The following is a 22,154-nucleotide window of genomic DNA, read 5'->3' as shown; positions in this document are numbered from 1 at the left end:
TGCATCACGCTCACCGCAGAGTTAGGCTGAATACCGCGTCACCGCTGTTTTTTATCATAATAATAAAGTTGGCTTGCGGCTTGCGGCTCTGCAGATATACCCTACTCGGTTCCAAGCGACCCTATTGGGTAGAAGTGGTACCAGAAAAGTCATGTGAAACATTGCAGACCACTGACTGGTCAGAAGAGAGACGCGTCACACTTTGTAGCCTCAGTCTGAACAAAAACAGAACGCCGGCGCCGCCATCTTTACTGCCTCGCTAAGGATGCATTTCGTTCAGGATTTGTTTGCGACAGAACCAAGCAATAAACAAAAAAGAATGGATTCACTGTGTATTCTGCCTTATTTATTGATGAAACAAAACCGACATCAACCCAATTTACCACCGAGCGGAGAGTTTAGTGTCACAACAAGATCGCTGATGTGTTAAGTTTGTTGTTGTTAATACTACCGTCAGCCGATATACACAAGAGGTAACGTTAAACCCGGGTTTGCTTGGTAGAATACACAATGAGAGGTAACGTTAGCTTTGGCAGAATAGACGCAACGAGAGTCTGGTTAATGTTGTTATTGATTGATTGATTGATTGAAACTGTGTTAAACTCTGGCTTGCTGCAAGCCCTCGGACATCTATGCCCACGGAGCTTTCAGTGTACACAAGCGAGCGGCCCCGCCTGCATCCCCACACGCAGACAAACGGAGTAGTACCTGGCTGCAGTGGAAAAGGAACAAAGTACCAGGTGCCTAAAGCGGGTCGAGTCGAGTAGGTACTATGCAGTGGAAAAGCGCCATTAGACTAGAGGCAGGCTATAAGAGTAGACTACTAAAAAAAAAAAAAATGCATTCAAACTTTTTTTTTTTTGTGCGCACTGTGCGGTAATAACCGCGGCTGTAGGAAATATTTCGCAAATTCGTGCGGTAAGGAAAATATCAATAACGCTGCAGCTCTACCCATTCATTAACATTTTTGTTTAAACAGTAACGGTAGCTAGGTACTAACGTTAGCTCACAGAACGATAGCCACATTAGTTAGCCAGCGCCAGCCAGGCACTAATGTTAGCTCACAGAACGATAGCCACGTTAGTTAGCCAGCGCCAGCCAGGCACTAACGTTAGCTCACAGAACGATAGCCAGTTAGCCAGCGCCAGCCTAGTACTAACGTTAGCTCACAGAACGATAGCCACGTTAGTTAGCCAGCGCCAGCCAGGCACTAACGTTAGCTCACAGAACGATAGCCAGTTAGCCAGCGCCAGCCAGGCACTAACGTTAGCTCACAGAATGATAGCCACGTTAGCCAGTGCCAGCCAGGTACTAACGTTAGCTCACAGAATGATAGCCAGTTAGCCAGCACCTGCGAAATCGAATGCCAAACTGATGATATCAGGAGCTATCAGTAGCTAGATAACATTAGACAACGCCTCATGCATTAATAAACTAAAGTGAATAGTTTGTTGACTGGGTCATTTTGTTTAATGCTTCAGTTATGTTGAAAGAGGAGCTCTGAGCTGCTCATACACTAGACTCTAGAACAGGGGTGGGCAATTATTTTTCCCAGAGGGCCGAATGAGCAACTGAAAATATGTTGGAGGGCCGGGCCAAAATTCCAAACTCAATTATGCATAATATACATTTTATTTCTATATAAAAAGCAGTAAATGGCATTGTTTTGACCCCTGGTAAGAGTGTATGTTATTATTTGGCAATTAAAAGGTGAGGTTAGCTTTCAAAAATATCATTTATTCAAATAGAATTTATTTCCAAAATGATAAACAAAATGTGAAACATTAATAACAAAGGGCATTTTGAGTTTCATATACTATTGAAACAAGGATTTTCTTAGCTTTCTAAAGACATCACATCATCTTATAGCAAAAATAAACAAGACCTGTCACTGAACTGTGTAAAGAAAAGTGTCCCAGTTTGTAGCCTTTTTTACTTTACATGCATATATTAAACATTTAATGTTTTCAGAACTGTGCAAAAAAAAGAAAAAAAAATCAAGTGTCCCATTTCACTTGTTATATTTCCACATTTTAGTGTTCTTCAGTTCTTTTTTTCATTCAGTGTGAGAAATCCAGTCTCTGTTGAGCTTTAACAAGTCCATCAAAGTCAGGTTGCATTTTTATCTCCTGTAGCACTTTGAGATTTTTACAAATGTAAAGTGCGGTACAAATTGAATTTATTATTATTATTATTAGTCTTGCCGTAATGGTTTGTTGACGTGGGTCTGTGAGGGGGAGGAGGAGGGGCAAGGCGTGCACTGCTGCAGCAGATTTAGGAGTCTGATCTGACGGTCACAGAGCTGAGGGAGCTGAGCTTTAACAAGTCCATCAAAGTCAGGTTGCATGTCTGAGGTGGAGATGCGAAGCACAGCTGCCAGATGTTCATCAGTGAGAGAGGATCTGTACCTGGACTTGGTAAACGTCATGACTGAGAATGTCTGTTCACATATGTAGGTGGATCCAAAGAGAACCAACATCTTCTGAGCATGTCTCCTCATGTTTGGAAAGTTCTCCTCCTTGAGAGCAGAGTAGAACTCTAGCAGTGATGCTGACTTAAAGTGCTCTTTCAGTAGTGAATCAAACTGCAGGTCAATGAGTTCAAGCTGAACAACTATCAACATTGCAGGTAAAGGGAGAGGAAACCAGCTGCATTTCATCCTCAACCTTTTTGAAATCTTAAACGCCTTGAAAATTCATCATGCAGTGCTCCCAACATGGATGAGTACCTGTGCCGGTGATCAGCTAATGGTTTGACTTCTTTCAGGGTTTTCATGTGTTTGAGATTGTTGCTGCCTAGTTGCCTTGAAATTAATTGCAACTTTGTCATGAAGGCTTTCACATGGCTATGCATTTCATGAGCAAAAATGCCCTTGCCCTGCAGTTGTGTGTTCAGTAGGGATGGGTACCGTTCACATTTGAACCGATACGGTACCGGTACCTGTGAATCGATACCGGTACCCAACGGTACCTTTTTTCTGTACTTTAGTCTCTAAAAATGTAATCTACCTACCTCAGTTGTGAAAAAAAATATCCAAACTTCAAATAACCACACTTTCGACCGTTTTCGGCTTGCCCCGACTGCTTTGTTGTTGAATCAAGTCAAATCCTAGGTAAGCGTATATTGTGCGTGTGAACGTTGACATGAAAAGAAAAAAGTAAAAAAATAAAAATAAAATAAAAACGTTTTTTTTATTTTCTTTTTTTATTATTTTTTTATTATCATGTAATCTTTCGCGGGCCGGTCAGAATCATCCCGTACAATGCCCAGGTCTGCTCTAGAACAACAGCTCCAAAACTCAAGCCATGCTGATCGGTACCCCACACCAGGTCCGGCCACCACCATCTCCGGTCAGGACATTCCCCCCTCTCCACCCTTGTCACCAACTTGGGCGTGAAAATGGACCCCCACCTCACATACAAAACGCACATCAAACACCTCTGCAAGACCTCTTTCTTTCACCTCAGAAACATCACTAAACTCTGTTCCTCACTCACCATGGCAGATTCTGAGAAACTCGTCCACGCCTTTGTTTCCTCCAGGCTGGACTATTGCAATGCACTCATCGGGATTCCTAGTAAAAGCATTCAAAAACTGCAAACCATCCAGAATAGCGCTGCTAGGATCCTGATGAGGGTGCGCAAATATAATCACATCACCCCCACCCTCAGATCACTTCACTGGCTCCCCGTGGAACACAGAATTGAGTTCAAGGTCTCCCTCCTCACTCACCAGTGCGTACACGGTGGTGCCCCTGCCTACCTCAAGGAACTCCTCACCCCCCCAGTCCTCCTCACGCTCCCTCCGCTCCGGCACAGCCTACCTCCTCAAAGCCCCCAGGACTAAGCTGCACACCATGGGCAATCAAGCCTTCTGCTCTGCGCACCCAGACTGTGGAATGCTCTCCCCATCCACCTGAGAGCACCACAATCCGGAGGCTTTTAACTCTTTCAGTGCCACTCACGAGATTTCTCAGGTTTTTTATAGGTGGTTGCGTGCCACTCACGAGATTTCTCGATTTTTTTTTTTTTTTTGCGATCTGAAAAATTATTGCATCACCCGAGCCTACCCGAGTATAGCCGAGGGGCGCCGACAATCACTGTGGAAAAAAGCGCCCCCTGTCGTCTCCTAGATGACATAAGTGATTTTGGAATGGACTCAATGAAAATGAAATGGGGAAAAAAATCCGGTACTCCACATTTTCCAGTTCACTGATCCAGCCGGGGTTACCACAGTTCATTCTGGAACCTCAGAGCCCCGTTGATCATGGAGTTCTACAGTATCGCGTTGGATCCATACACTTATCGATTTTTTCGAATGGTGATCAGGAATTGGAATATACCAGTTGGATACCATCTGATGTCAGGTAAGGACTCTATGTTATCAGTGTTAGGATAATCAGAGTAAGTTTGATGAAGTTATAAGCTGTTTTGTGAAATGTCCTCTTTCGGTTTCACTGTAAAAGTCTGTGAGGAAATCAACGGAGCGATTATCAGTGCTCGGCCGTAATGTGCTTGCGTGCACGTATAATATTGATCATCTAGCGTTTATTTGAAAACGATTCATAAAAAGGCCGACGAATATCAACGTTGTGGAATATTCCACTAAAAGACGATTTTCATAGAATGCTCCAGAATGAGCTGTTTTTTATATCAAAACGGGGGCTTTTCTAACTGCTCTGAAGCGGAAACGACGCGATAAAAAAACAATCTGCCTTCACAGCACTGACTGGAAAATAGTATTTGATAATGCGATGGGCAGATTAGACACATAGCCATAATTTAAATCATAGATTAGGCGATATTAACGTTAACATTGGCGCCGATGGTGGCATTCAAGCGGTAAAACGGAAAACCAGGCGTGGCACTGAAAGAGTTAAAAGGGGCCTAAAAACATTTATTTTTAACAAGGCCTGAATTTTTCTTTTACTTTAATTTTTTACTTCTATTCATTTTTTTTCATTATTTTAATCCATTTTATTTTTATGTTCTTCCATTTCATTGGTTGTTTTATTCATTTTAATTGTTTTATTCATTTAACTTTTTGTTTTTATCTCCTGTAGCACTTTGAGATTTTTACAAATGTAAAGTGCGGTACAAATTGAATTTATTATTATTATTATTAGTCTTGCCGTAATGGTTTGTTGACGTGGGTCTGTGAGGGGGAGGAGGAGGGGCAAGGCGTGCACTGCTGCAGCAGATTTAGGAGTCTGATCTGACGGTCACAGAGCTGAGGGAGCGCGCCCAGTTAGCTGTACAAATCCATAGATTAGCCGCACCCTTATATAAGCCGCAGGGTCGAAAAATGGGGGGGAAGCCGCGCCTTATAGTCAGAAAATTACGGTAGGCATTTCTGAAAATAAGTTACAAAAGTAAAAAGAAAATAAATGCGTTTTGGAAAATAGCTCTTTATTTGATTGTGAAGTGTTTTCTATACAGAGATATCGACATTGGTAAATATCGGTATCGGCCAGAACAGCAATATTAATATCGGTTATCGGTATCTGCCACAATTTTCACATCAATGCATCACTAATAATCACTAATAAATTTCCCATCGTTTTCAGTCCACTTCGTCTCCGTCTCATCCTGAGAGTGTTGTACCTGTCTGTGCTTCTCTGAACTGTGTCCAGACTCCTCCAGCAGCAGCGGTGGTGGCTGCTGCTGCTGCTACAACCGTCTGTCTGTCTGAAGTTCCCCCGCTCGCCTGTCGCTTGTGTTTCCTCCAGGAGGGCGGCGAGGACGGAGGGGACTGATGAGGAGACGCCACTGGAGAAGTGGAGTCAGGCTGACAAGAGAACACATTAGATAATATTAGATTAGATTCAAACATATTGTCATCGTACAGCACAAGTGCAGTGCAATGAAAAGACGTTTGGCATAACCGGAGTGAAAATGTAACAGTAAAGTGCAATAGCAATATATAGGGATGCCCCGATCGATCGGCCACCGATCGTTATCGGCCGATAATTAGTATAAATATGCGATCGGGGAATTCCGATAATTAGTCATATTCGCCGATCGCGGAAACTGATCAAGTGGATATCTCACTCGCTTGTCTCAGACGCACAGGACCTGCAAACTGCTCCTCCTCCCTAGCCCCGCCCATACCCGTGTAGAGTTTGTAAACACTGCTGAGTCTAGAGATAGTGCATTCGACCTGAGCTAACGTTAGCTACCTAGCTATCGTTACTGTTTAAACAAAATTACCCAGTCAACTATTCACTTTTAGTAGGCATTGTCTAACGGTATTTAGCCGGCTAGCTACCGATAGCTCCTGATATCAACAAATGCTCCAGCAAGTCTTGTAGTGCATGTTGATACCTCCGTTAGCTCGCGTTAGCTCGCGTTAGCTGACGTTAATTCACTGTTCAAAACAAAATGTCCGATTGAACTAAATAGTTGTCTTAACGTCATCTAGCCGGCTAGCAGTAGCTACAGATAGCTCCTGATATCAATGTCTTATAACATTGATTGAATGCGTATTCGAGCTGAGGGCTTGCTGAATGTTAAATGACCAAAGCATAACGTTACCAATAGGGTCCCGCTGCAGCGCCGGAGAATCCTTTTTGGTAGCTGGAGGCTACTAGAGTACACACAGACAGTGGAGCTGTTTGCAGATAGCGAGCATTTTGACTTGTTGCGTGGTGGCGATGTCTCGCAGATAATACAAGTACAAGTCTAATTATATAATATATATATTTTATTAAAAAAAAAAAAAAAATTATATAAAATAACTTTTAATTTCTTTTTAATCAAAAACGATCGGTATCGGATCGGTATCGGCCGATATGGCTCACGACGATCGGTGATCGGTGATCGGTGGCAAAAAACGTGATCGGGGCATCCCTAGCAATATACAATGTACATAAGATAAAGGTGATTAAACTTGATACAATATATCTTAACACTTTCCGTGCCGGAGCTCCGGTGCCCCAGAACCCTGTTGCGTGCCAACGCCCACTTCAATGATGGAGCTCTCATATTTGCGAACGCATAAACTACATCTTGAATTATGGCTATGTGTATAATATGACCGTCGCTTATCAATGACTTGTTTGCAGTCAACATTGTCGAAACGTATTTTTTTTTTATTATTATTTTTATTTTATTTTTTAATAATCGGTTCATTTCCGTTTTATACCATTTTGAAAAACGCTCGTTTTATGAATGTTCCAGAAAATTTCAGAAGATTCTGTGATAATCGCCCTTTACTGGAATATACTGGAATACACAAAAAACGAAATTTGTCTGCCTATTTATGAATTGTTTTCAAATAAACGCTAGATTATCGATAGTATATGTGTACTTATGCACACATAAGCGGGCTGAAAAATCGATTATCTTATTTCCTGATCAGCACACACACACACACATAGGGCCCATGTTGATATCTCTGTGAAAAAAGCTCTGATTATCCTAAGACTGGTAAAATAGATTCGTTACCTCAGATCAGATGTTCTCCAAAAAGATTATTCCAATTCCTGATCGCCATTCCAAATATCGATCGCGTTTATTGATCCAACGCTGGGTGGTCGAAACACCGATTCCACGCTGTTCTGAGGCTCCACAATGGATCCGATCGTCACGGGTGACTTGCCTGAGAAGTAAAATGAGGAAGCAGGATTTTTTTCCCCCCATGCGTTTCATTCAGTCTAATCCAAAGGGGTGCAGTACAGGGAGAGACGATAGGGGGCGGTATTTTCGCAATGAAGCTCAGAGAGAGTTCCAGTGGTAACGGGAGGCTAGATTGATGAAATATGAATGGAAATCACTAATAATAAAAAAACGATCAAAAACGAGATCTCATCTCTCTGGCACTCAACGGTCGGCATGAACAAACGAGATATCTCGTCGTTGGCACTCAAAGTGTTAAGGAACATGTCAACATTATGGGAATTAGGGTGGCTGGGTGGCGCAATGGGCAAGGCGCTCGCCACTAACGCAGGAGATACTGGTATCGAGCCCAGCTCTCTGCGTTGCTTCCGGCTTGGCCGGCCGTCATACTAACACAATTGGCAGTGTTAGAGGGTGGGAAAGCCGGTGGGTGGGGATTGGACGTTGTGGACAGCGACTCATACAGGTCGGTTGGGTGACACCTGTACAGCAGAAACAGGAAGTATCGGGGGCAGCGTGAGCCTCCCACGCGTTACTCCTCGCCACTGAGAGTTCGAGCTGTCTGGTGAAAAGATGCGACAGGCTGCCTCCTCGTGTACCAGAGGGGACACGTGATGCAAGGCTTCTATCCTCACTACAGCCGACCAGTGGGAGGCATAGTCTAGCAACGTTCAAGACAGGGGAGGGTAGAATTGGAATTACGAAATTGGGATGGGAGAAAAATAGAAAATAAGGAGAAAAAGTGGAAACTTTTTTTTTAAAGCTTTCATATTATGGTGTCCTTACCTGGTCTCTGAAGTAATGGAAAAAAAAAGAATCCAATAATCTCATCGCCATTCCAGTTATCCACAGCAATCGTGCCTCTGACGTTGTAGGACATTGCACTTCAACAGGCGGGCGGAGTCAGTAGTCCAAACCACCCCTACAAGCGTGTGTTTTGCCGGAGTGTTTAGGACCCGCCCCCATGCCGCAGCTCGGTAGAGAAAAGAAACAAACCCGTTTCTAACCGGGTGCATTACTGGCCGAAGGCGTTAGAGGGCGGTATAATACCGTCTGCCAGCTCAGACACACTCAGAACAGTATGCACAAGGTGCCCCGCTGAATTATGAATGGCAATAGATAATAAAAGAAATACCATGACAGGGCGGCTACGTGGCTTAGTGGGCAAGGCGCTCGCCACGAATGCGGAGACGCTGGGCTCGCCTGTTCGAGCCCAGCGCTCCACATTGCTTTCAGTTTAGCTGGTCGTTCATACTAATACACATTGGCCGTATTAGGGAGTGGGAAACTGATGGGTGGGGATCGGGCGTTGTGGACAGCGACTCCTACAGGTCGTTGGTGCGCCTGCGCAGTAGAATCAGGAAGTGTCGGGGGCAGCGTGAGCCTCCCACGCGTTACTCCTCGCCACTGAGAGATCGAGCTGCGCAGGTGAAAAGATGCGACTGCTGTTACCTCAAGTACCGGAGGGGACTTGTGCTATGTATGACTTAGTCCACATTGCAGCCGGCTTGTGGGAGGCAAGAAACAGCGTTTGTGACAGGGGAGGGTTGAATTGGATGATACGAAATTGGGATGGGAGAAAATATAGAAAATGGGAGAAAAAGTGGATAAAAAAAAAAAAAAAAAAAAAACATGACAGAAACGTAGATCTACGTTTTCGGCACTCAACGGTCGGGCCACAGAAACGTAGATCTACGTGAACGGCAGTCAATGTGTTAAGAATCACATACCTGTGGTTCTATGGTGGGTGCCAGGGGCTGGATGACCTCATGAACAGGGACCGCGGAGGACGAGGGGGGACCTTTCTTGGTTTGGAGGCCCCTGCCAGGTGGTCTGGGGATGACCGCGGAAGTGGGGCCGGGGTAGGGGCCTTGGCTGTCGGCGTCCTGGTACAGAGCAGCGTGCCGTGCCTCCGCCTCGTTCTTCCCGACCACGAACCTGGGCAACGGCAGGTCCTTGACTAGGAAGGAAGGAAAAGAGACATGTCATCTATATATAACAGACATGTCAACTACGTAACAGACATATCATATGTGAAACACAGATGTCATCTACACATCCATCTACATAACAGACATTCCATCTACATAACAGACATGCCATCTACATAACAGACATGTCATCTACATAACAGACAAGTTGAGTTACAAAAACCTGCATTAGAGCTCAGAAGTAGGGAGGGGCGAGAGTAATTAATTACTTTACTCAACTGGTTTTTGAGGGATTTTTAATTTTATTACCAAGTACGTCCACTAAAAGTGCTAGTTTTTGCAGTGTGTTGAATTGTCCTTGAGCAAGACACTTAACCTCTAACTGCTCCCGATGACAGGTTGGCCTTCCATGGTTGCCTCCGCCATCGGTGTGTGAATGTGTGAGTGAATGGGTGAATGTAAGGCATAAGTTGTAAAGTGTTTTGGACAAAAGCTCTATATAAATGCAGTCTATTTTAACAACATGTCGTCCACTTTGCATTCATAGACTATTGATACGGACGTGCTAACGTTGTGGGTAAGCTACCTGTAAAAGTTAGTTATGCTACATGGACCCAAACACTGCTACTACTGCTAGCCAAAGAGAACACATGATCCTGTACCAAAAATGTTTCCATGAGTGGAGAGACCTGCTGCAGACAGAGTCGAGGTAATGTAATTATTACAAATGGTAACCGCCTGTTTTGACTGACAAGCATTAACACAAAAAAACTGTACAATTGTAATGACCCTGCAGGCTGCAGCTGTTCTTCTAATGTAAATGTGCCTTTCTCCGTGCACTTTCACTCGCTCTGAAGTCAGACTCTGTGTGCCCGGCCACGCGCACTGTTCTCGCACGGACCTCGTGAGTGCCTGCATGTGCGACTGGTATGTTTGCGCTGTCACGTATTCGTCGTATGGCTGCACGTACCGCACCGTGACGGCCGTACCGTAAATTCGCGGGACGAATACACGTACCGTTACACCCCTAATGTATAGCGATCATCATATGCATTTGAAATTTTAATATACCGTGTATAGGGACGAAACGCCAATGTATAATACGCGCCGGGGCCTATAGCGTGCGTTATAGGAATTACTGCTATACAGTAGAGCTGCCGCGGTATTGATGTTTTCCTTACCGCACACATTTGCAAAATATTTCCTACCGCCGCGGTTATTACCGCACGCACACAAAAAATAAAAATAAAAAGTTTGAATGCATTTTTTTTTTTTAGTAGTAGTCTACTCTTTATAGCATATAGCCTGCCTCTAGTCTAAATGTCTATCTTTAGAGGATGACTTTGCAGCATGAATATTGTTTGGGATTCGGCAAGCACGCATTAGTTATTGAAAGTGAAACACGGATTCGAAGTTTCCCCTCTGGTCGTGCGCAGTTCACTCGGTGTCGCGGGCAGGGGTGGTTACCCCTAACCCCCCCGACCCTTTCTTATTATTATTACTATAAAGTTACTACTTTATAATAAAGGCATTCGTTTTGTGGCATTAACATTATATAGTTATACGTTCAATAACATCAGCGTATTTACCGGACTATAGCAAGGCAAGCAATACTCTATTCATATCTCCGTTCCTTTCTTTGCTCAGAGCGTGCTGAGTTGTCCCATTCTGCGGTCTGTTAATAAAGTTTTCAATCAGACAAGTGTATAGAACGAAGGGCTTTTATTATAACATTCGTTGCAGACAGTAAAATCATTATGTCTCGTTTAGTACTCCAGAGGAGCGATGGTAGTCCACTCCGGCGGAGAGTTAAAGCTAACGTTATTAGCCGTGTTGTGATGAGCTGACATTCAGGAAGTAAAAACCTAATACGCGCTTGCCGATTGGTGGTAACACACTGCATGACGCTACAACGTGTGACGCGTCTCTCTTCTGACCAATCAGTGGTCTGCAATGTTTCACGTGACTTTTCTGGTACCCAATAGGGTCGCTTGGAACCTCGATAGAGGAGTAGGGTATATCTGCAGAGCCGCAAGCCCAACGAGAGGAGGGTAATTTATTATTATTATTATAAAAAACAGCGGTGACGCGGTATTCAGCCTACTCTGCGGTGGCCGTGATGTAACAGCGATACCGCGGTAATGCGGTAATCGCGGCAGCTCTACTATACAGTCTAAAAACATACTTATATTCTCGACGGTACTAACACGACAATGTATGAATGGAAAAATATAACGTTCCCACATCCGGAACGATAAGATACCCGATGTTGAATGGGCCATAGTAATGTCAATATAGCTATAATATTTAAAAAGTTATAGCCCTGCAAAGAAGGTGAGCCACGCCATAGGCTTACAGCACTGGCAGAGAGTGGTAAAGATGGGCATACTGCATGGCACCCAATGTGTTAAGCATCACTGTGTGCATCGTTATTGCAGCCATGCTCTTTATGCATTCTAAAGATAGATGCATTTACAAGTACTTGAGATTTAAAATCTTGCAGCTACCAACCAGTAAAGCGGGCCTTGCCATGCCAAATATACTCTTCTATAACTGGGCCTGTCACGCTCGTTACATCTGGGAATGGTTACAAGCCTATCTACACAATAAGAACTGTGTGGACTCGTGGGGCTGCTCACCAAACTCACTATGGGCACTGGTAACCGGTAATAAAGATAAGATTCATAGGGAGATACGAGGCAATCCAATTATCTATCAGTGGTTCCCAAAGTCGGGGTCGCGACCCAAAGGTGGGCCGCGAGCAGCCACGGGTGGGCCGCGAGATGATTTAAAAAAAATAATTTTTTTTTTTTTTTGTCAGGCCACTGAACTTAGAAGCAGGCCAGGACAGTGTTTCTAGTTGTATTCTAAAATTCTATTCTATTGTATTCTAAAATGTGACTATATGGTTTTATATTAACTTAATAAATAAACAAAAACGAAAAATCTACTTATTTCAACAAACATTTCAAACTAAATAACAGATTATGCACATAAAACGCTGAAAACAACCGAAGCAACAATAGTATTTTAATGAGGCTATTATTATTATCATTATTATTTTGCAACAAGTTAGCCCTCTCATAAATAGCACATATAAATGAATAACTAACTTGAACTAACTTAATAGGATTGAAGTGATATTTGGCTTAAAAAATCGGTCGTCTGGCAAAAAAAAAAAAAAAAAAAAAACAGACGATGTGCATTGGGCCGCGGCTCTCTGACGCCTTATTTTCTGGGCCCCGGCCTGAAAAGTTTGGGAACCCCTGATCTATAACTCTATCAGAGTGTGGCGACAGATTACCATCTACACAGGGAGAGGAGACCTAAGATCATTGCTAATACCAATCTCTAGCAACCATGAATTTGGACCTGGGCGCAGTTCGGCCATCTTTAAGACCTGGCACTCACTAGGGCTTCGTGTATTGGGGGATCTGTTTAGGGATGGTGTGTTGGTGTCGTTTCAGCAACTGCAAACACAATTTAACCTCCCAAGAGAATTTTTTTTTGGTTTCTTGCAAATACAACATTTTATTAACTCACTACAGCTGCCAACGCCAATGGGCTCCCTTTACAGCAAAACAGAGAACTTCTTATCCAACTGTAGTAAGGTATCACATTTCATCTCTGCGTTTTACTCACTGCTGTACTCACAGGAGTTACCATCCCTCCGCAAATGGGAAAGAGATTTTAACAATGAATATATTGAAGACGACTGGCAGGAGGCCATTGACTCAGTTAAAAAGGTTTATACTTGTAACAGACTGAGAGAAACAAAATATAAAATTCTTCACAGATTACACATCACACCTGTGTTACTAAACAAAATGGACCGTTCAATATCTCCATTATGTTCGAAATGTCAAACTGATCTGGGCACCTACTATCACTACTTTTGGGAAGGTAAGTGTATATCCAGGTTCTGGGGCCAAGTGGCACGTGAGCTGAGCGACATTTTCAAGGTGAAAATAAAGAAGGATCCGGGAGCTTTTTTACTGAGACTCCCATCAAAGGAAAATAATTTGACACCCTCACAATTCAAACTATTTGATAAACTTCTGCTTTCAGCCCGGAAATGCATTTTGATAAACTGGATTAAGGATAGGCCTCCATCCATACAGATGTGGTACAGAGAGATCTTCGGTGTGCTACCCCATGAAAGACTCTGTGCAATGCATAGAGGCAACAACGCTTCCTTTCAGGATGTGTGGGCCCCACTATTAGACTACTTTCCTGCTACAATTTCTCAGATCCTTCTAAAGGCCCAATGCCCCATTGTATGGACAGACTTTGGATAGAAAAAAATAATATATGTATATATATGTATGCCTACATGTGAATGGGCTCGAGGCAAGTGCAGTACTGTGCAGTGCCTGTCCGGGTTAGATTTCCTTTTTTTGCTTGTTTTTCTTTTTTATCTGTTTTTGCTGGCATGACGGCATAGATGAACTGGAGGAACCCCCCCCCCCCCCCCCCCCTTCTGTCCCAATGTGTGTTTTGTAATGTAAGTAACTGTATGTGAAAAATCTTTTAAAAAACCAATAAAAATATCAAAAGAGACAAGTACTTGATCACTACTTGAGTAATTCAAGAGAGTACTCGATCTGGGAAAACGTCCCTATGATGAAGTGAAGTGTGGATTGTTTAACCTCTTAACGTGCAACAGCCCGGCCCCTCTTGAGGATGATTTTCCCACCGGCGCCCGACGCCACTTTGGCGTCTCGGGTGTGCATATTTTTTAATACAATATATAGATCTAATTAAAGCCCTATTTGTTGTCTGTCGATTGCCGTTTTAGGCGACAAAATCCGTTCAGCGGTTCTCGAGTTCATGCTGATATGAGGCGTGCACCAAAGTCTTTAGCAGACTTTCAATTTTTTCGAAAACCACTCCCGACTCCCGACGCTCCAGCTCCGTCAATCATTTGCGATCTCGAAAATTATTGGACTACTTCTGGATATTGCAACTACTACAGAAAAACTTGAGTAACACGTTTTTCTACAACTCAAGTTCAGACCTATGTTACTCTATTTCATTAGCACTAAGAGTGCATTTTTTTTATTGTATCAGAAACTTCAGAATGTTATCTTTCAAAAGAGACCAGGCTCATGCATGTACTATAAGTATAAAGTATAGTATTTTGGTTTGCAAAAAAGTATGCAAGTATCCTCAAGTTCAAGTTTGAAATGAATAGCCACTTTTGGTTTTCTCGGATTTATAATAGTCACGTTGAAAGCCACTCACGAGATTTCTCAGAATTTTTTGCTCGAATGGGCGTGCGTGTACGTATAATATTAATCATCTAGCGTTTATTTGAAAACAATTCATAAATAGGCCGACAAATATCAACGTTCTGGAATATTCCAGTAAAAGACGATTATCACAGAATGGCCCAGAATGGCTGTTTTTTTTACCTCAAAACGGGTGCTTTTCAAAATGCTCTCAAACGGAAATGAAGCGATAAAAAAACAATCTGCCTTGACAGCACTGACTGGAAAATGATTCTTTGATAAGCAACAGGCAGATTAGACACATAGCCATAATTTAAAACATAGATTAGGTGATATTAACGTTAACATTAAAGTGGATGGTGGCATTCCAGCACTAAGTCTGGCGCCACCTGGTGGCACTGAAAGTGTTAAGAAGTTAACAGTGGTTTGTTCCACTTCATGGAGAACTGAAGATGATGGCTGTTGGAGCAGTATAAGACGGCTGGATAAATATACCACTTAATTTCCTGCTGACACTTCCACTCCATCTACCCATCACTTCAACAGACATCTATTAGCTACAGTGTGGCCACTTCAACAGACATATTGAGGGCTTTCTCTAGACCAGTGGTTCCCAAACCTTTTCAATCGGGCCCCACTTGGGTAGTTGGAAATATTTTCGAGCCCCACCTAACCTGGTCCCCACCTAGATGTAGCCTAGAATTAATTTGAGGCTACAAACATGCCCTTTCCTCTACTACCAACAAGATTAACATAACAAGACACAACTTGTTTTATTTGAAAATGAACCAAAGCTTGGCAAATTATCCTGTGCCACTGTGAAATAATTAGGCCTAATTAAAAATGTAGTTGTATGCAGGGAACAAAATAAGCACCCGCCAAACGCCAAATGTGTGTAGATTTAAGGTTTGGCGAGTAAAAATGAGAGGTCTGCCCGCCACCTGGCGTGTAGTTCATATCGATACTCTTATTTTGAAAATCCTGTGCGGGTCTCATTTCCGCCCCAAGCGCAGCTCCAGTCATAATATCTATGGCTCCGGCAGCTAGCAACGTTCGGCTCATATGATACTCTTATTTTGAAAAAACCCGTAGCAACTCCGCGCGTCATATCCGCCCAGTCAAATGCATCTACATGCTTTGCACCGTCGCCATTCCTTTATGCCCACATCGCCCGAAATTAACGTTTATGTACCATTACAATCACTACAACGTTAGCGTAAGCTAACAAGCTAATCCTGATCAGAGGCAGAGGCGCAGAGCCATAGAGAACAGCAGACAGTGTCTGTGTGTGCGTGCGTTTGGAAAGACGATGAAGTCACTAGTCAGGACTCAGGACAGGAGTATATTATAGTAAACTGAGGATTACTGAGGATGGACAGATAATGTTGATATTCAAATATAAAAAAGTTTCGAGAGGAGTGGAAGTTTGAAGACAGACTACTAGACTACAATATGATGCGGGGGTGGTGAGTTGAAACAGTGTGTGTGTCCCGACCCCACTTCTATGTTTCAATAAATTATTTGCATTTAAAACTATTAACGCTGACTCATTCCTTCAGTCCACTCAAAATTATGCTAATATTCCTTATGTTGTTTATGATATTAATTGAAAATAGCATATGAGAGTATTATATAGTAATAATAACACATGGCGATATACTAAAAAGCTATTTATAATTTTTGGCTTGTAAAAAATCTGGTAAGTCAAAAAGTTAAGTTTGTTCCCTGGTTGTATGCCTACAGTAGGCTACTACCCTGAGATATTAATTAGCCTGCGGTACTTCCCAGAGTAGGCTAGTAGATTTATTTACGTTCAAATAATAATTGCAGTATTTCCCTGAGTAGTAGATTCAATTTAAATAGTAACTTAAATAATATATTAATCAAAATCCTACTACTGCAGGTTGCAAATAAATCACTTTTCATATTCCCATTCTAGCCTACATTCAGTGACTTGTGTGTGCTTGTTTTCCCTTGCAAATCTACTCAAAGCGGGGTAGTTGTTTCGAGATTGCCAATCTCAAAAGTTGGTGCAGACAATGGTGCAGTGAAAGCTTGGGCCGAGCTTAGAAACAGATGCATCATTGTCATGTGATTGCTCAGTCCTTTGTTCCAGTGTGTGTGTGTGTGTGTGTGTGTGTGTGTGTGTGTGTGTGTGTGTGTGTGTGTGTGTGTGTGTGTGTGTGTGTGTGTGTGTGTGTGTGTGTGTGTGTGTGTGTGTGTGTGTGTGTGCATGTGTTTTCGTGTTCAACTTTAACCTCTTAAGCCCTATAGTCAGAAAATTCGCCTAGAAATACATACCCAAGTAAATGGAGGATTGCTCCACTTCTACAAGGTCATTTGCATGTTCCTGGTATCTAGGGACATCTATGGATCTCGGGGAATGTATTCCCAGTGTCAGGAATATTGTGTCTGTTACTAGGCTTGAGTAAATTGTAATGAAACAAAGGAGAATATAATATTTTTGTATCCTCAACGGTGAATAACACCATGCTAAAATTTACCAGACATGTATCATTCAGCACCTTCTTGAGATCACATGTACAAAAAATATAAACAAATTAATAAAGGGCAGATGATTTACAGGTTTTTTTGTAGATACAGTACTGAATTCTGCCATCCGGACACATGCAATTTGAAATATGAATATAGAATATCAAGCCTATAAATGACCTTATTATGGCCAAGTCACACATCTATGGATCGGGCCAAATCTCCCCTTTCCAATGGCAGTTCAGGTTTGTTCTACATGTGCAATATGATCCCAAAATAACTGGGGGGGTGGAAGCTTCACGCTAGAAGTTAGATGATTGACATGAGCTGGCATGAGCTGGGAAGTGTAGTTTTATGAAATTTGAAAGCCCATCAAAAGCCCTGGGTCGCTTCTTTCAAAAGACTACACTCAAGTTTGGTTGCGCCATATCCGCCTTTTTGCGCTGAGATTTCTATAAACTCATATTTCACCAATAACACTTAAAATCATTGCTAAACAAACGTAGTGCTGAAAATATACACTTTGGCTGCCGTTTTGATAGGGTTAGGGTCTTTAATCTTGGCTACATTTGAAAAAGAAACACAACATCACTTAATACGGACTCACTGTATTGATCCATTTGTGACGTGAAATAAATCTCGGCCCGGTACCGGTAAGAAGTTAAAACACATCTCAATTGTTTCATTTAAAATCCATGGTGGTGGTGTAGCCAGAATTATGAAAGTTGTGTTGATGTCCAAATATTTATGGACCCGACAGTTTAACCTGGAAGGAGAGCCGTGTGAGGGGGTTAAAGTGGACCGTGGCCTCACCTGAGTTGAGGCTCTCCACCCTCAGGGGAAGTCCAGATTGGGCGACGGCGATGAGTTTGAGAGCGATGTAGAACTGACTCCGCCCAAAGTGACCAAGTCGAGTGGCTCCACACAGTTCTGTGATCTAAAGACACACACAGACAAACAGTTTTAACAGAAAAACCAAATACATCCAAAACTCAGATTTAGACAATGATTTAATCATTGTTTTTTTGGGGGGTCCAAGTATGTTTTTCTTTATTGAGAGAGTAGGAAGGCTGAGAGGGAGACAGAGTAGGGGAGATACAGGAGAGAAGGTTAATAATAATAATAATAATAATAATAATATTAATACACATTTTATTTATAAAGCGCTTTTCAAGAACCCACAGACGCTGGAGGAAGGCTGAGAGAGAGTAGAGGACACAGGAGAGAATAAATAAAAAGAGAAAAGAGAAAGTGACTTTCATTTGTATGTAGTTCAAACTCAGGATTATCAAAAAGTAGTCATGAAGTATGTGGTTATTTTGTATCAATATTTCATCCAATTTACAGAAAACATACTATATCGTGAAATGTCATTATAGGGATGCCCCGATCGATAAGCCAGCGATCGGTATCGGCCGATATTCAGTATAAATATGAGATCGGTGAATTCCGATAATGCTTTATTTCCGCCGATCGTGAAAACCGATCGAAATGATCCAATTCTTAGCGGAGTTCTCACTCGCTGACTTCTGTCTCAAGCACACAGAGCTGCAGCGCACGGCCCCTCCTCCTCCTCCTGCCCAGCCGCTACCAAACCCGTGTCAACAACAGAGGCTCCTATTGCCTCCGGCAGTCTACTCTACTCTGGTGCATGCGACCGTGAGCTAACGTTAGCTACCTAGCTATCGTTACTGTTTAAACAAAATTACCCAGTCAACTATTCACTTTTAGTTTAATACATGAGGCATTGTCTAACGGTATCTAGCTGGCTAACTACTGATAGCTCCTGATATCAACAAATGCTCCAGCAATAGTCTAGTAGTGCATGATACCTCCATTAGCTAGGTAGCTCACGTTAGCTCACGTTAGCTCTATATGAAATGTCCCAGTAAACTAAATAGTTCACTGAGGCTAGGGCTGGGCGATATGGCAAAAAAATCACATCGCGATAACGATATGATAATGTTATCATATCACTCGATATCGATAATTATCGTAAAAAAATATATATAATTTTTTTTTTTTAAACAGATGTATGTTTATTTTGCAGCAATTCTTTGTCGTTGCCGCCATCTTTAGTGTTACATCCCCTCACACTCCAGTTCTCAGGCTGCAGCTGGTTTAAAAGCGAAAGTAAACGGGCTTCTCTGCTGGCTGTGGCTCCAGGGGAGTTGAACAGTTCTGGCTCTGCTAGTTTCTTTTCCATTTTTTAGCGCTTTTTTGGTGGACAAACCACCGCACATGTGCACCGTGACTCGTGACTGGAGTCTAGCTCTGCTAGCACACATAGCCTACTGTGTACAGACGGTTTCAAACTGTATTTTAAATTAGAAAGCAAACAAAATAAATGGACAAGATAAAAAGAAATCTCAATTTGGTCAGTATTGTCATTTGGACAAGCAAAGCCATTACTTTAAGTTGCAGGCAAGAAAGACAAGTCTGTCCACTGTCTCTGGTTTTAAAACTGCCCTGTTGCAGGTAACAAAAAAAAAAAATCCCGATATCGATTATTAAAATATATCGCGATATTTATCGTTATCGTTATATCGCCCAGCCCTAACTGAGGCGTTGTCTTAACGTTATCTAGCCGGCTAGCAGTAGCTACATATAGCTCCTGATATCAATGTCTTAGTTATAACATTGATCCGATGCGTATTCGAGCTCTTGGCTTGCATCGCAGTAACAAAAGGGGCTAGCTGAGGGAGTAGGGTGCTGAGGGCATGCTGAATGTGATTTGACCAAAGCAGAGTATACACACAAGTCAGTGGAGCTGTTGGCAGATAGCAAGCATTTTGACTAGGGATGCACAATATTGATTTTTTGACACCGATAACTTTATGCTCCTCAAGCCGATAACCGATATTTATTGTATTATAATATTTTTTTTTAAATGTATATATATATATATATATATATTTTTTTTAAATCAATTTTTTTTTTTTTTTTTTTTTTTTTTTTTTAGTATTTATAAGCTCCGACGTCATCGGTACTGCTATCGGTACTCGAGAAATTATGGAGTTTTTTTTTGAGGAATTTAAACGTCGCAAACTAATCTTGTTGGCCGTTGTCTATATCTCTCCTGCCTCAGTGTCTCTGCCTGCGCGGGGAGCGGGCTGTGCTGTGCTCTCTCCTCTCTTCCCCTCCCACACACACACACTCACACACACACGGGTGCCGCTGCTGCCGAGTACAGACAGCTCTGCTCTCATAATGGCGGACAGAACGAAACGTTCAAAAGTCTGGGTCTATTTTACTAAAGTCGATGCTGACAACGCTCGTTGCCACAAGTGCAACAAGACATTTGCCAGTAATGTATAAGCGCTGGTACTTGTCAATGTGGCTGGCGGGGAGATAACGTTAGCTCCGAGTAGAGTAATGGCTGACAATCCGGAGGTAAATAAACGAACGAGAGCTTCTGATTGGTGGTAAGAAGAAGAGGTGGAGACAACCAGACATAAGCTTCCCGACACTGATGGATCTGCTGACAGAATATGGATATTACTCAGGGTATAGACTTAATGTGACAAAGACACAGACATTAGCACTGAACTACACACCAACGATAGAGATAAAAGAAAAATACAAAATCAAATGGGACATGGACAGGATCAAGTACCTAGGGGTGAACATCACAAGAGGGGGGAGGGGCTATACGATGCAAACTATACACAGATAAATCAGAAAATCAAGAGAGATCTAGAAAGATACAGTGATGCCCCTAGATTTCAGTTCAAGGATCGAAATCATTAAGATGAACATATTACCAAGGTTACTATACCTATTTCAATCCCTACCTATATTAATACCACAAAAACAATTTAGGGAATGGGATAGACAGATATCAAGATTCATTTGGGGGGGGAAAAGGCCAAGGATCAGATATGTGACTCTACAATTACCAAAGGAGAAAGGAGGGATGGCAGTACCCAGTTTAGAAAGCTATTACTATGCAGCACAGCTTAGAACAGTAGCATGCTGGTGCAATGTGAACTATGAGGCCAAATGGAAAGATATAGAAACCAAAAGAGAGGGATTCAAAGTGCAGACACTGATAGGAGATAGGGAGCTGTTCAGAAGACAGGAACAACTACTAGATCCAATTACCAGATTCACTATAAACATATGGAACACAATAGTAAAGAAATACAAGCTAGAAAAAGAATCTAAGATACTGAGATGGATAGCACACGACAACAAATTCAGACCAGGGATAGAAGATCATGGGTTCAAGAGGTGGGAACGGGGGGGTATAACAGCAATGTGCACGATGACGGAAGGAGGGGAGATGCAGACTCTACAAAAATTGAAAGAAAGATACAGACTAGAGAATAGGGACCACTTTAGACATTTACAGATTAGGGACTACTATAACAAAGAAATAAAGCAAGATAGAGACAAAGAACAGAATGGGGTAATTAAGATAATGGTAAAGTCATACGAAGGACGGAAGGGGAGGGTGATATCAGCACTATATCAGGCAATAATGGACAGTAAGGGAAATACAACATTGTATGTGAAAGAAAAGTGGGAAAGAGAGTTGGAAATAGAGATAACAGAGGAGGAATGGTATGACACATGTAAGACACAACAAACAACCACAGGATCAAGGATATGGAGGGAGTTTGGGTGGAAAAATATAATTAGATACTTTATAACACCAGAAATACAGGGCAATTACACACCAGCAAAGAAAACATGTTGGAGGGAGTGTGGACAGGAAGGGGCGAACCATACACACATATTCTGGGGATGTCAGAAGGCACTACTGGGAAGAGATAGGAGGGATAATAAATGAAATAATAGGATACGAAATACCCCAGGGAGGCCAAGTGTTGTATTTGGGGAATCTGTCACAGGAAGGAATCCAAGGGGAAGACAAATAT

The 22,154-nt window shown here is 42.3% G+C and overlaps 1 protein-coding gene across 2 annotated transcripts in view; it reads right to left on the bottom strand.

Annotated features, from left to right (window-relative positions):
* Positions 1–22,154, bottom strand: part of reps1 (RALBP1 associated Eps domain containing 1) — a 129,212-nt gene that overhangs the window by 81,358 nt on the left and 25,700 nt on the right. For both annotated transcript variants that reach the window (XM_084314756.1, XM_084314757.1), the window contains exons 2-4: positions 18,085–18,208; positions 9,347–9,576; positions 5,604–5,787 (exon numbers count right to left, since the gene is read on the bottom strand). In XM_084314756.1, the coding sequence (XP_084170882.1) occupies positions 5,604–5,787; positions 9,347–9,576; positions 18,085–18,208 (538 nt within the window). The remainder of the gene's footprint in view (positions 1–5,603; positions 5,788–9,346; positions 9,577–18,084; positions 18,209–22,154) is intronic.

Source organism: Notolepis coatsorum (genome assembly GCF_963971535.1).
Source record: "Notolepis coatsorum genome assembly, chromosome: 5".
Lineage (NCBI taxonomy): Eukaryota > Metazoa > Chordata > Actinopteri > Aulopiformes > Paralepididae > Notolepis > Notolepis coatsorum.
Note: the sequence above shows the minus strand (reverse complement) of the source record. Positions and strands in the feature narration are given on the sequence as shown.